Source organism: Natator depressus, chromosome 1 (assembly GCF_965152275.1).
Source record: "Natator depressus isolate rNatDep1 chromosome 1, rNatDep2.hap1, whole genome shotgun sequence".
NCBI lineage: Eukaryota > Metazoa > Chordata > Testudines > Cheloniidae > Natator > Natator depressus.
In genome coordinates this window covers 323198999-323213813 of record NC_134234.1, presented here as the reverse complement: position 1 = coordinate 323213813, position 14815 = coordinate 323198999, and the positions used below count along the sequence as shown (strand labels likewise).

The 14815-nt window shown below is 40.8% G+C and overlaps 1 protein-coding gene across 2 annotated transcripts in view; it reads right to left on the bottom strand.

The window, feature by feature from the left end:
* The window catches only part of RELN (reelin), a 452196-nt gene that overhangs the window by 118734 nt on the left and 318647 nt on the right, over nt 1-14815 (bottom strand). For both annotated transcript variants that reach the window (XM_074942520.1, XM_074942521.1), the window contains exons 21-22: nt 11875-12067; nt 9089-9201 (exon numbers count right to left, since the gene is read on the bottom strand). In XM_074942520.1, the coding sequence (XP_074798621.1) occupies nt 9089-9201; nt 11875-12067 (306 nt within the window). The remainder of the gene's footprint in view (nt 1-9088; nt 9202-11874; nt 12068-14815) is intronic.

Genomic DNA, 14815 nt, shown 5'->3' with positions numbered 1-14815 from the left:
AAGAAGAAGCCTCTCCTCCAGACATATCTTCCTGGATATGGAACTGTTTCAGTGACCTGCCCTGTGCTTCTGAATGTGGAGTAGGATTTATGCCAACTGCAATGTGGAGTTTGAGTACTGAGCAAGAGTAATGGAAGTGCGTACATAGTCTCTATTCTTAACATGGTGTGCTGGGCTATAGCTGCAACTCCAGTAACTATTAAAGAGTGTTGTGGCTAAAACTTGGTGCATTGACTTGAAAGGAAGTCCTTTCATTTAGCAATGGCATGAGATTTGTTTCTCATATTTACAGGTGGTAAGTGTATTGAGTTGAACTTTTTAGACCAACAGAAATGTGGCCAAAGTCTTATCATAAACAGCTCATGTGAAAACAGCTTGATCACTTTGTCAGAAACTGAGAAGCGGATGGTCAGGGCTAGTGGTTGAAGCAGCAGTGGTCAGGCCTAGTGGTCAGGCCAGGGACCAGAGACAGAGTCAGAGCAGGAATCAAGAATAGGATTGGAACAAGGTGCACGAGTAGGAGCAGTCTGTCAGAACCACAAAGTGGCAGGGGATACTCCCAGCAAGATAGTGATATTGAACAGACTGAGTGGATGCTCTCATTGGGAACCTATATCCCTGGCTTTGGGGTCACCTGGTTAGACTGGCACCTGTGGACTGCCTGAGCCCCGGTTGATGTGGAACCCTCAGATAATCAGGCTCAAGGATGACTAATCAGCTCAGCAGCACTTATTGGGTTCAGGCTGACAGTACTCATCAGGCTCAGAGATAACCCATTACATTTCCTCCCCTCCTCCCATTCAAAAGATGTCTACCAGAGGTCTTTGGACCAGGCTTATAAGGGTCTAATTGATAGAATACTCAAAGTGGATCTGGCGCATGTATGTTTTCAATGGGCTCCCACAAACGATCAGCTGGACCATCACCCTCCCAATCAACAAGGTGCATGAGCTTCCCTCAGAGAATTTTGGAATCCAAAATTTGCTTCACCAGGTACTCCTCATGCCCCTGGACCATGATGGGTGGAGGTGATGGTTGTTCTCATCTGGGGAAGGAGTTATTGATGTGCTTTTTCAGCAAGGAGATGTGGAATACTGGCTGCATTTTCATCACCTTAGACAGCTGGAGTTTGAAGACCACAGGGCTGATCTCTTGGAGGACCCAGAATGGGCTAAGATATCGATAATCCAACTTCCTTGAAGGCAGAGTAGAGTCAAGGTATTGTGTTGAGAGCCATATTTTATCCCCAACTGTGATTTGAGGGGTTGCTCGCTCATGAAGGTCAGCGAAACACTTTTAATCTTTTTGGGCTGAATCTAGATGGGTTTTCAATTTTTCCTGGATGCAGTGATGGTGTTTGACTAGGTCAGAGGCCGCAGGTACATAGGAGGCTTGTGGCATGGACCAGTGAAACCGAGGGTAGAAACCACAGTTGGCATAAAAATGAGTCTGGGGGTTGATCAGTAGTTGGAATTACTGTACACAAATTTGGCGAAGGGAAGGAGGGGAACCCAGTCATGGTGATGATAATTCACAAAGCAATGGAGGTACTGCTCCAGAATTTGGTTCACTCGTTCAGTCTGCCTACCAGTCTGGGAGTGATAAGCTGAGAAATTATACAGTTCAACATTCAGGAACTTGAACAATTCCTGCCAGAAGTGTGAAACAAACTGTAATCCTCGGGCAGTGGAATCAGAGCACCAATGGGTTTGGTGCAGGCGTTTTTTGTTCGAGCACAGACATCACAGGATTCAATGTAGGACTCAATGGATGAATGTAATTTTGGACACAAGAAATATCAAGAGACCAGCTTCAACATTTTCCAGTGGCTAAAATGGCCATCCAGGGATGAGTCATGGCATAGCTGGAGTATTGCTAGATGTGGTTCACCACTGGGGATATAGATCTGGTTCTTAAACATAAGAATTCCATTCTTGACAGAGAATTTCGGGTTAGGAGCTAAGTCATACCACTTGAAATAAGGTTTACTGCAAATGGATCATGGGGTAGCAGGGGCTTCACATGAGAAAGCAAGCCATTGTTCACCATCACACTGATGAAATGGCAGGCTTAAATACTATGGGACGTTCAGGAGCCATATTTTTCTTGTCCAGCTACTCACCCTTGTGGACAGTGCATTGGGTTTTCCATTCTGGGGAACAGGTCATGGTGAAATCGAACCTGGAGAAAAAAAGGACCACCAGATCTGAGGCTGGTTGAGAGCCTTTCCTGTTTGCAGGTACTCCAGGTTCTCATGGTCTGTATATTCCTGGGTCAGGAAACATGCACCTTTCTGAGAAGATGAAGATGCCATCTAGGTAGATCATCACGAACTAGCCTAAAACATCCCTGAAAATGTCCTTGACAAAGAGCTAGAATGTGGCTGGGGCATTGGAGAGACCAAAAGGCATAACCAGATAGTCAAAATTATCGTGACAGGTGTGCAATGCTGTCTTCAATTTGTTACCCTCCCAAATAAGACTAGACTGTAAGCCTCACAAAGATCGAACTTGGTATATACCTTTGTGGAACTGATTCTTTCCAACAGCTTGTTGATCAAAGATAAAGCATACTTGCTTTTGATGGTGATTTTGTCCAAGGCATGATAGTTCATGCAAAGGTACAAGGAGCCATTCTTCTTTTTTCATAAACAAAATTGGGCCCCAGCAGAAGATATTGATGGATGGCTGAAGATCATTGCAAGATTTGCATCAAGGTATTTCTGGTTCTGATAAGGAATAAATTTGTCCAAATGGAAGTTTAGCCCATTACTGGAGATCGATGGGGCAATTTTAGGGTCTACATGGGAGTAAAGTATCAGCATTCCTTTTATCAAATACATCAGCAAACTCTTGATATTTTGCAGGGATTAATGTGCCATTAACTCCTTTAATCTGCTGGTCACAGAAGGCAGTGGGTTTCTCAGTGCTGGTTCTGTTTGGCCCAGACTCAGCTAGACATGATTTCTGGCAATAGCTCAACTCAAATCATAGCTTGAGCATCTTTCATAAAATGTGTGGATCATGCACTGAGCGCCATGGAATATTGAGCATGGTCAGAGAATGTGGTGACTTAATTAAATTAAAATGCAGAATCTCTTGGTGATCTTGGATTTCAGCCTGGAAGGGCATGGTTTATTGGACAACTGAACAAAAGGACAGCATGCTACCGTCAATCTTTACCACTAGATCTGGGGTGGGATTCCTTTGTACTGGAAGCTGATTAACCTTAGTGAATCCAGTATCCATGAAATTGCTAGAGGCACCAGAATTCACTAGCACAAGCTGGGTTCAATTCACCTCAGAGACCCAGAGATGGAGAAAGACCTGCAGGTGCAGAGGATGACAGTTCATGGCTGCCAAGACACATATGGGCAGAAGAGGGGACTTCGTTGGAGAACTCAACTGTGAGGTTACATCCAGATGCAAACCCTCTATTGGGGCTGGACATGATTGTTTCCCTGGGTCTGCTGAAGGTCTGGATTTAAGGGGCACACAATGGCAAAGTAGGCCCCCCCCAGTACAAAAGGCTGTTCTGATGCCAATGCTCCTTCTCCTGATCAGTGAGGTGTCTTCACTTCACATCAGTCTGCATAGGGTCCAGTTCTAGGGCAGCTCAAGAGGATGGCTGGAATGAAACAGGATGAGGCTGGAGTTGTGTGCACGACCTCTTCTTTTCTTGGCATCGTTCGAACAAATTACTCTTAATCTGGAGGCACAGTTCAATATACAAATCCAAACTAATGGGAGGTTTGACCTGTACCAATTCATTTTCCTGTCGTCGTTCAGATCCTGGAGTAAATGCTGAATCTGTGCCACCATGTTCCACTCTTGTCAGCAACCAGATGCTGAAAATGGGCAGCATAGGTAGACACAGGCTGACAGTCCTGCTGGAGAAACAGCAGTGTGGCTTAGATGGTATGGGCACAATTCAGATAATCAGATATTACAGAGAAGGTGTGGATGAACTTGTCAAAGTGACTGAGAATCAGGCTGGCCTGTTCCAGGAGTGGCTAGCTCTAGTCCAGGGTTTCACCAGTCAATAAATTGATAATAAGCCCCACCTTGGACTGATCATCAGGATACGTCGCAGGACTCATCAGGAATAAAAGGCAGCACTGATTAAGAAAACCAGAACTTCTGGTGGTTCCCATCAAATCCTTCTGGCAGTGAAACCTTTGGGCTGTGTCCCAAAGATACCATGGCTGACGGTAACGGGGTTATCTGTGGCTGTGGGGATCTGTGAGTGGAGGAAGGCATTCTCCAGATGCAATTGGACAACTTGATCCTGAAGACTCTGGACCATCTCTGTGATCTCAATGATAAACATAATTCCAGGGGTTTCCATCTCAGCTTCTGGAGTTGGGCACAAAAGAAGGCAGCCTACTCAAACTGTCAGAAACTGATAGATGATCAGCCCTCGTAGTTAAAGCAGCAGCAGTCATGACTAGTGGTTGGAACTGTGGCAGTCAGGACTAGTGGTCACACTGGGGACTTAAGCCAGGGTCAGAGCAGGAATTAAGGACGGGGTTGGAACAAGGCTGGAGCAGGACTAGGAGCTGTCTGTCAGAACCACCAAGTGGCAGGAGATACTCCTAGCGAGGTAGTGATGTTAAGCGGACTGGAGTGAGTGCTCTCATTGCCTATATCCCGGGCTTGGGGTCACCTGGTTAGACCTGCACCTGTGGAGTGGCTGAGCCCTGGCTGATTGATGAGGAGCCCTCAGGTAATCATGCTCAGGCATGAATCATCAGGCTCAGGCTGAGGGATGAGTCATCAGCACTCATCAGGTTCTGAGATGACTCATTACACTGACTAGGACTAGAACAGAATGCTGGGGTTTTTTTTGTCTTTTTGTTAAAAAAGAAAAAAAATTAAAAAGCTTCTCAGCCATTGTGCTGGAATCTCAACAAGCCAGCTATATCATTGTAATGAAAATGTGAGTGTTCATGCAAATGTGATCTGCAGCAAGACAAACAGCGCGGATTGGTTCCTTACCACAGCACAGTGGTAAATTGGATAGAAGTGATTGGAAGGAACCATATGAAAATGAACATGACTGTCACATGGCTCTGAATAATAAGAGCTGTTACATATCTAGGTGTCTGTCTGGATTAAAGAAAATGTATTTAAACTAAACTCTTGGTTGCAAGAGCAGTGTTAACGGAAAAAACAGTCCCTCCCATACTTTTTGAAAGCTCTCCAAAGCTACACTGCAGCTCAAGGTAACAACCGGCTTAAAAGGATTACTCCATTAAAAATGGTAATCAAGATTTTAAAAAGCCATGTTAATTAAAGAAAAAACAATAAAAGGCGGAGTGTCAGCTGCATTCTCAGTGATAAAAAATTGGCTGTCCGGACAATCACCATTTGGCCACCTACTAAAACAAAAAGTGTAATATCAAAGATTTATATAAAAATAATTACTGGGGAAAAGCACCTTCAATTTGTCACAACTGTTTCTCAAATTTTATACTTTTTCTATGGCTCGAAATCTGTTTTTGGCTTCCTGATGATATTACATTTGAGTCAGGTTAATGTCAAATTTAAGTTATTGTTATGGCATTACAGTTAGAAAAATGAAAGAAATCATACTGATTCCCAAATGCAGAAAAAGGTACTGCAAGCAAAACACTCTCCTCTTTCTTACAGAATTTTTGTGATATGTAATTTAAAATAATGCTGCCTTCTCTCCTGGTATTAAGGAAACTTGAGGAGCCAATGCAAATTTGAGGCTGATCAAAATTATATTTGCTACGTTCTGAGATACTGTAATTACATTTACTCAATTATCCTGAAACTCTCATTCAGTCATTAGGTGTTGATTTGTTTATGAAGTCAGCAAACTGGCAGCTGTTTGTTTCTCATTAAGGCCTGTTCTTATGTAAATGTCTTTCATAAAATTGAAATAAATTTTCATCAGTGTTAGAAATGTTCAATTCACGTACAATATAATTTCAGAGAACAGGTGCATACATTTGATTTTCCCAATGCAATTAGATTCCTTATAACAGATTTTCTAATCCAACAGATCTCAGCTAAAACAGGGACCTTGTAAAACCATGATTACGTGGATGCACTGCATTTACAGATGCATATGTCAGTATAAAAATACCAGAAGATTAAAAAAGGTTTACGCCAAGGAGAGACACTGTTTAAATGACTCATTTGAAAAGGAAAATCATCCAGTCCCACAGTGAATATGCACCAACTCTAGTTCCTTTTTCGAAGCCTGAGCAAAAGGACTTTGCATTACAGGAAAAATTCCTCTCTCAGAAAGTAGAGGCAGAACACAGAGCATCCCTGCACACCCTGGCTACAGCTCTGACTATCACCTTTGGCTTTGGGCCTTAGTAGAGGTTGTGGCTCCTACCTACACAAGACTCTGATTCAGAGGATCCATGTAGTTCACTGAACCAATGGCCAACATCAGTGGAATTGCATTTCTGTGGCCTCAGAGCAAATTTAAGGATTTAGTCCCAAGTAAGTAATAGAGACACTAGATTGACTGAATGGACTTACTGCTACATTTTCATCTCAGAAAACCTACAGAATTAACAGTTACAATAATAAAAATATATGTACATGGGGTCAAATGATAAAAAGAACTGCTGATTTATTTAAAATTTGTATTTATCAAGGGCTAAATTGTGCTCTCAAATACTAACATGGCCATATAGGGGGAGTAAGGGTACCTCCCCACCTGGCTGCACTAGGGCTACCTAGAGCTTGGGTCCAGTCCTCAGTGCAACTAGGGGGTGAACAAGTGGGTGGGGAGAGATCAGAAGGGCCTGGAGTAGGTGATGCCACGGCTTAGCTACTCCCTCTATGCTGCATCTTAGAAAGGACTGACATATTCTCTCATCCTCTAGCAGAAGAGGGGCTTGGTACAGTTCCTCCCAGGGCTCCGCCCTGGGCTGTGCAGCTTATACAGGGCCTCGGGACACAATAAAGCTGGATGGGGGGAAAGATAAATGCTAGATTATTCTTTTTCACAGCTCTCTTAATAGCTTCCTGCAGATAAATGTTTTCCCTTGGCTCTTTTTAAAAGAAGAAATTAGGAAAATGAAACCAGCTATTTATATAATTTTGATTTGAGGCATATAAGGTGTCCAAACCTGTACTGCTTACTGAGGAACATCTTCCCCCTCCAATCCTCACTGATTTCTCTGAGAAAGGAGTATAGTTCATGTCAATATTCTGAGCAAAATTCTGGCTTCTCTTTAGAGGGGAAGCCTCTCTCCCTCCAGGACACACCTGTGCACAAGCAGGGCAACATGGATCTAGCATTCCTATGTGCACTAGGCAGAGGCCCAGCTAATGTGCCTAGCAGTTCTCCATTACTTTAAGAGGGTATGGCTAATCTTTTGTCTTGTACACGTTGCTGCTAATATTGGTCTTCATGGGGAGGGGTGGGGGGAGGAAGAAAGGGGCAGTGCACATTGCTCCTTTTTGGAGCATTAGTAAAGAGCACTGCAGAGCATATTCCTCACCCTTTCTCCTGAGCCATCCTGTTCTGTACAGTCCAGATGGCTCACGGGCCCTCTGCACATCCAGTACCCACCCACAGCACATCTCACACTTGCAAGGGCAGAAATTTCCTTTATACTAGCAAGTACCCAAACAAACAAAAAACTACTACTAATCTCATCAGTGTTAGTTGTGTAGTTGTGTCTTATCCCCACTCCTCACTGATGAAAACGAAGGAAAAAAATAATATCAGCTGAGAACAGTACAGAGTATCACATTACTTTTGGGTGCTGGCCATGGCATCACTTTCCCCTTTCCCCTCAACTGGAATACTTAATATCATGTCATAGTTTACTGAAAAAACATTTTTATGAACAGGAAGTAAAATGCAGCACCCATGCCTGCTTCATGTGACACTCTATCTCCCTTTAATAGCAGCTGGACCAGCTGGAGATTAATAAGTCTGCTACAGCCTTGGCTAAGAGAGATAGGTCCTTTAGCTCATGCATCAAGCTTCCAAGGTCCCAGGTTTGGTGCTGGTCACGCCGATTGGGGTCTGTCGACATTACACAGTGATAATTTGTACCTTAATTTCATACAAAACTCTACTAACAGAAGGAAATCTTTTCAGACACAAGATAAATTGGGATATATTAATTATTTATGCATGGCATAAACCAGTAACTTGACTATTATTTCACTGCGACTCTTCCCTTTAAACATGTCTCCTAAATTGAAAATGGAATCATTTTCTTCTGTCATCATATATGTCTAGAAAACCTAAAATGAAAAAATGCCTGTATTAACATCACTTGCACATTTTACATTATAACTTTAGGTACTTTGTATGTCTTACTACTGAGTTTAAAAACAACTTATTTCGGACCTGAATTCTAAAAAGCGTGAAAAGCTTCTTGCAAGCTACTGAGTGCCCTTGGGCCTCCCAAATTTGACATCTGAGGCCACTCAGCACTCTGTAGATTTGGGACTATTATAATCTAACTATTTGTTCATTGGCCTTTGAATGGTGATGTTTAGTATTTTTTGACCGATACTTTATACAAAATATGTAGAGACGTACAGATGAAATGACTTTCAGCCAGCCTATGGAGAGTACAGAGTTAGGCCGATCGTGGCTCCCAGTGGCTGCGGTTCACTGCTCCAGGACAATGAGAGCTGCTGGAAGCAACGGCCAGTACGTCCCTCGGCCCGCGCCGCTTCCAGCGGCTCCTATTGTCCTGGAGCAGCGAACCGCGGCCACTAGGAGCCGCAATCGACTGAACCTGCGGATGCGGCAGGTAAACAAACTGGCCCGGCCCGCCAGGGACTTTCCCTGCACAAGCAGCGGAACAGGTTTGGGAACCACTGCATTAAAGGATCAGAGTTTTAGTGTGTATTATGTCCTTTGAAAAAACACTTGATGTTCTTACCAATACTTCACAATCTAATCAGGTTAGAAAGATAGTCAATGATAAAGTATTGTATCTGGGCCAAATCCAGCAGCCGTTTCTCAGACAATACATCCATTGGCTTGAGAAAGGGCAGCAGGATTTGGCTTATTCCTTGTGATAAAAGTAAAGGTTAAGTGAATAATTACATCAAAATATGTAGTCTCTTACCAAGTTTTCTGTGGTAACAAGGCTGTAATTCTCCTCCACTGCATGAATTCACTGGAATGGTAGATACTTGCTGATGTAAACTCCTGACAGCTAGGCATACTTGGAAGGCATTCCTTAAAATAAAACGTTTCAATATCAGGTTTAATCTGGAGGCAACATTAGGAACTGAATTCTTTCTGGAAGGTGAATCACATTCAGTGAATCCGGAGGTTGTGTGGTCCAGATGTCAGAGCAAAGAACTGAAAGCCAGAAGGATCCTAGGACGAGCCAAAGGCTTTCTTTGGTAACCTCATAATAGTAACAGTTTAGGATAGAAGAGACCATATGGCCCATTTACAGCAGGTCTAGCATTATTACCATGTGATGTTTTCTCCTCCGTGTGGATGTCTAATTATATTTTTCAATATGTTCACAGACGCCTTTGGTATAATTCTCCAAAAACCCTTTAGTGTCCTTTTGCTGTCCTCCTGTATGTGATTCCTTCACATTCATAGACAGTTTAGTCTACAGCCTCCTTTTTACAATGTTATGCACCTCCTTCACCTCACCTCTTTTTATAGTGAAAATAAATGTAAGTTCATTATCTTTTCTGGTTCTTCTGTATCATTCCTGTAGTTGTTGACCACATCAGTGTCCAGTACTCTTGGGTGTGGTTTTGGTGTCGCTATTATAGTACAGCACTCAAACAATATCTTCTAAATTGTTTGTTTCCCTTTTTATTTATGCAAGTATTCAGTTTCCTCATTCTACTGCTGCTGAAAATTCACCTAATTGGTTTAACTTCCTGCTCATTATCATCTCTCCGAGAACTTTTTACTGTTCACTGTTTTTCAGCATAACCCCTTTTTCTATTTTTCAGTATTACTCTCACTATTCTGTGCCATATTTCTTAGTAGAAAGAACAGGAAACTGGGAGTCAGTACTCCTTGGTTCTTTTTCCAGCTCTGCCTCTGACTTGCTGTGTAATCTTGGCCAAGTTAGTCAATGTTGCTGTGCCTCAGTTGATTTATACGTAAAATGGGTATAATGCATTTCTACTTTACAAGTACGTCACAGGCTCGAAGACTATTTTATATAAATAGCACTCAGATGTTTACTTGTAACTCTGTAGTAGGAGTTAAAACTTGGTTTTTTTTGGTAATTATATATGTGTTTAAAAGCTAAATTAAGAAATAATTAATAATATTTTGTCTTCATTTCATCTGAAGATCCCAATCCTGCAATGAGCTTTGCCCAGGTGCAGGGGTCCACCTACATGGAGCTCATTACAGTGTGGACTCTCAGACTGTGAGCTCTTTAAGGAAGGGACCTGACTTAAATGGAAAGCACCTAGCACATCTTGGGTGCTATATAACAAACAATAGAATCATAACTTGAAAGTACTTTTAGTGACTGAGAATACTTGTATTTAAAGTTTAAAGAAGCTCAATATATATTGTTTTTCAATCATCTTTAGAGAAATAGGAGAATCTAAAATCACACCAGCCATCCATTAAAAATATTAAAATACTGACCAAAAGTCTCATAGCTCTGTTATGTGATTTTGAATACTTCTTCTGAAGAAAGAGGTTCCTTCTAGCAATTTTCCAAACATTTTCTCTGTTTCATCTCTCATAAAAGGTCTGATAAACACAGTCTGATCATTTAGTGAGAAGCAAACAGAACTTTCAGACATTTTAATTAATTAGTGCTTTGTTTACTGGCTAGATTACCTCCTTGCAGCATACCACAAATAACCTCCACTCTTATCCTTTCATCATGTTAACACTTGGTGATGTGGGAAAAATGATTCAGCTGCAGGCTTTTCCTCTGAACTCAACTCAATTGAGACAGGACAAGGACATTGAAAACTAAAGGGAATTGATCTCTCCTTAAAGACAAGGACAAACTCCAAAACCTGCCAATAGGATCTATGTGTAGAGACTATTACAGTGCTTTCCAAGTAGAAGTGACATGAACACCATTTAAGTACAGTATGTATTGCTTTGCTCTGAATACTATTTCAATCAATGAAACATTACTGAAGTGAGAATAATGCACTGTTTAAACCTTAGGCTACTGCCATTTATCTACTCTGCCCCCCAAAATAAAGTATCAAGACACAACATGACACAGAAAAACTTTTATATTACTCATGAAAAGTGCTGGATTGGAGTCCTGGACACTGAAATCCTCCCTGCATAACTGCAGGATCGGTACTGCACAGTACATGCTTCTCTAAAACTCCCTTAAACCTGCCATCTAGGGAGCTCAAGGATAAGATGTTAGTTTACTCTCTTGGCTAGTCAGAGTTTTGTCTCTCTGTTGACATGGACAACAAGGATGCAAATTAAGGACCAATGCAATAATCACACTTTTGTTACAGGAAAAGGATTGAGACATCAATTCACATAAGCAAATAACAAGCCAGAGGTGGTGCTCACTGTTGGTCACTATTACCCTGGGCTTGATTTGAACCAGTGACTTGAGGTAAGAGGCTTCATATATCATTACTAGTCCCCAGAAGGGATGTACTTTGGGTCTACAGAATGACTGAGCATGACGGCAGAAAGAATTTATGCAAAACCACATTCCGGCAAATAGCAGCTATATCTTACTACAATAGTAGCATGGGAAAGGTGGGACTCACTATGCTGTAGTGGTCATAAGCGTTCCCATTTTTTCCTCTATAAATTAATCCCTTTCTTCCATAATTTTGTATTTCAGACTTCCAGACAATGGTCTTGCAAATGTTATGAAAAGCAGGATGTCACTAAACATAAAAGTTACTAGCCAATCTGCCTTACCTCCTGAACAAGGTGCCAAGTCAGGCCGTGGTTGGTGGAGTATTCCAATTTCACCTGGTTGTCCATGTGAGGAGTAAACTGCTGGCCACAGCCCATCACCAAGTTGAACTGTATCATATATGAAGCTCCAATTTGCATGGACTGTGTTTCCACATAACGCATGCTAGAGGTTAATTTAGAATCTCCTGTAAAACTGAGAGATAAGGTAGGGAATCAGAATTCATTTCTGAAATAGCTCAAAAGGTAACATTCTGAAAGATTATGGTATTAACTACAGCTTTACATCTGCAAACCTTTCATTCTGCAGACTACCACATAAGAAAGAGACCCACGCATGGTCTTCACAGACCACTAGTAGACCCCTGCCCCCAGTTTGAGAACCACTGAACTATAAGTTATTATGATATTTTTTGTGTTACAGTAGTGTCTGGGAACCCTAATCAAGTTTCAGGTATGCTACAGATAAACAACAAAGAAGAAAGTCTCTGCTTCACAGTGCTCACCATGTAGGTAAAGTAATTTCAGATGAATACTGGACAATGAAGATAACAAAACATGAATTTAGTTAAAATGTCTTTCTTACATATATTACTAGTTAGTGCATTTGAATACCATCACCTTGTGACAAAAGCACAGTTACTTTCTCCACTATACATTCCAGAACTAATATCCACAATGCATATTTGTATTGCATATCCTGCATTTATTCTGAGTGAATTACCGGAGGGTTATATGTATATATAGTTTGGCAAAATTTGAGATCAGTAAAGCAAAGTCACAATAGTTCAATTGAACAAAATAAAGACATTGAAAGTAGTAAGTCTGAGTAAGTATCTGAAGATCCCCTATCCATGTTAGTTGAGAAATCCTCCTTCCTGAAACTGATGGGTGTATGCACCCCATTCCTGGAATTTAAAATGAAAGCCTCTCCCCCCAACCCAAGTGTCAAACTTGACTGTGTGAACTACTGCAGGATTCGTTGTTAAACCCTTTAAGTTGATATCTGATCTCAGAGAAAACTTCACCTCTTCGTTAATACTGGTACATAGATCAGAAAAAATTCTTACAAGAGAATCTTGGTTTATCTAACTCACAGGTCATTACTAAAATGAAATTCCAAAAGAAGTGTCCTATAGGAAAGGAGAATAGTCTGTGTCTATGATTGTCCAAGCAAAGCTTTTTTCACTTGGAGGAAGTTGCAATATGGACTTGTGGAGTCCTTTATCACCCACAAATTGCCTCCAGCTAAACAACAGTAGCATTAAAGATATGATCTCTACCTCTTTTCCCACTACTTTCCCCTACAATTCTCCAGTGTACCTGTTTCCAGCTGGACTCTACTGCTAGTATAGTTAATGCGGTCTTTGTGTGGGGAAACATGCAGTTGGAATACATTTGAAGATGTTATAGAAAGATAGACTAATGTACCTGGTACAAAAATAAATAGAAAGAGACCTACATGAAGTGTATTTAAAAACACGGTTTTATAAATATTAGTTGTGAACTGATTTCTAGTTATGTATATAATTACAGATGAGCAGGCAGAGAAAAAGCCAATACCCACATGTACCCTCAAAATAATCATTCTACCTGCAAGCACTCGGAACTAATTGGTACTTCTGGGAATTATATCACAACGAATGTCAGCCAATCGTCTTTGTAAACTGTGATAGGATTTGCAGATTTACTACACTTTCAAGGCCAGTACTTCCAGGAATAATAGAAAGCCACATGGATATAACTGAGTGATAAGGATAAAGTGACCTAGAATATTAACATAACAGCCAGACTCCAAACTCCCATATTGGGCCCAATCTTGCTCGAACTGAAGAAAACAGAAGTGTTAGCATTTTACATCCCCTTGTGTCTGATATACATAGATAATCCCTAACTATATCATCGTATTATATTTTAATTATATTTAACTGATGCTTAAAATAAAAGGAATAGTCTCCAATGAAATACAAGCAAAATCTCAGTCGTGTATAATGCACTCACATTGTAAGGATTTGTCCAGTCAGTTTTACTCCTTACTGATTGTGAATCTGGCCCATTATGAACAATCTCCCTCCCAGCACAGCACAGCCATTTACTCTCCCTTATGGGCTAAATCATAGTTTCATGATCTGGCCCAATGTGATTTATTCATATGCAGCTAGTTTAATTTACACCTATGGGAATATCCCAAAGAAAAGGCTTTAAGTTAAGTTTGATAACTACCTCCAGTTAAACAAAGAGAGGTGAATGAATATTACAGTTCATATTATGCTCTCACTATAATAAAAAAAATATGGGCTTAATCATGCCTGTATATGACCATTCTGCAAAAAAGAAGCATGCAACTTATTTGTTTTTGAAAGTGAAACTCTCTGCACTCAGTGTTTTCCTGGATCCCTTCCGTATGTTGAATCTACTTACTATTATAAAGTATATGACTCAGATGTCAAACAGGTTATAAACAGCAAATTTAGATTGTTTGTTATATATAATCACAAAAAAACCTCAAACAATAAAAGCAAATATTCCTAAAATAAAATTGGGGATTATTGGGGAAACTTTCCCAAAACTGTAAGTAGAAATAGTTCCAGATTTATAGATTCCAAGCCAGAAATGAAAGCTTCACAGACAATTAGAGGCAATCTTCTCTCCACTGAAAATGTGCTTTCGGATGACATGCTGTAAAATGATTTATTTCATATTGACTATAGTTTTTCTAATGAAAAAGCAATTGTCAGAGTATTCTCAGGAGAACACTCTCAGTGCTACAGCAACCCATGCTCATGGAAAGTCATGAGTTAGAAAATGAGAACCAAATGGACTCTCAGCTGGGAAAAGCCAACAATAATTAATTTAACTACCAGCCATTTGTACAGACTTGTTATAAGTTTAAAAATTTCCCTCGAGAGAAACAAGGTCAGTGGAGGTCATAGTTCATATCTTA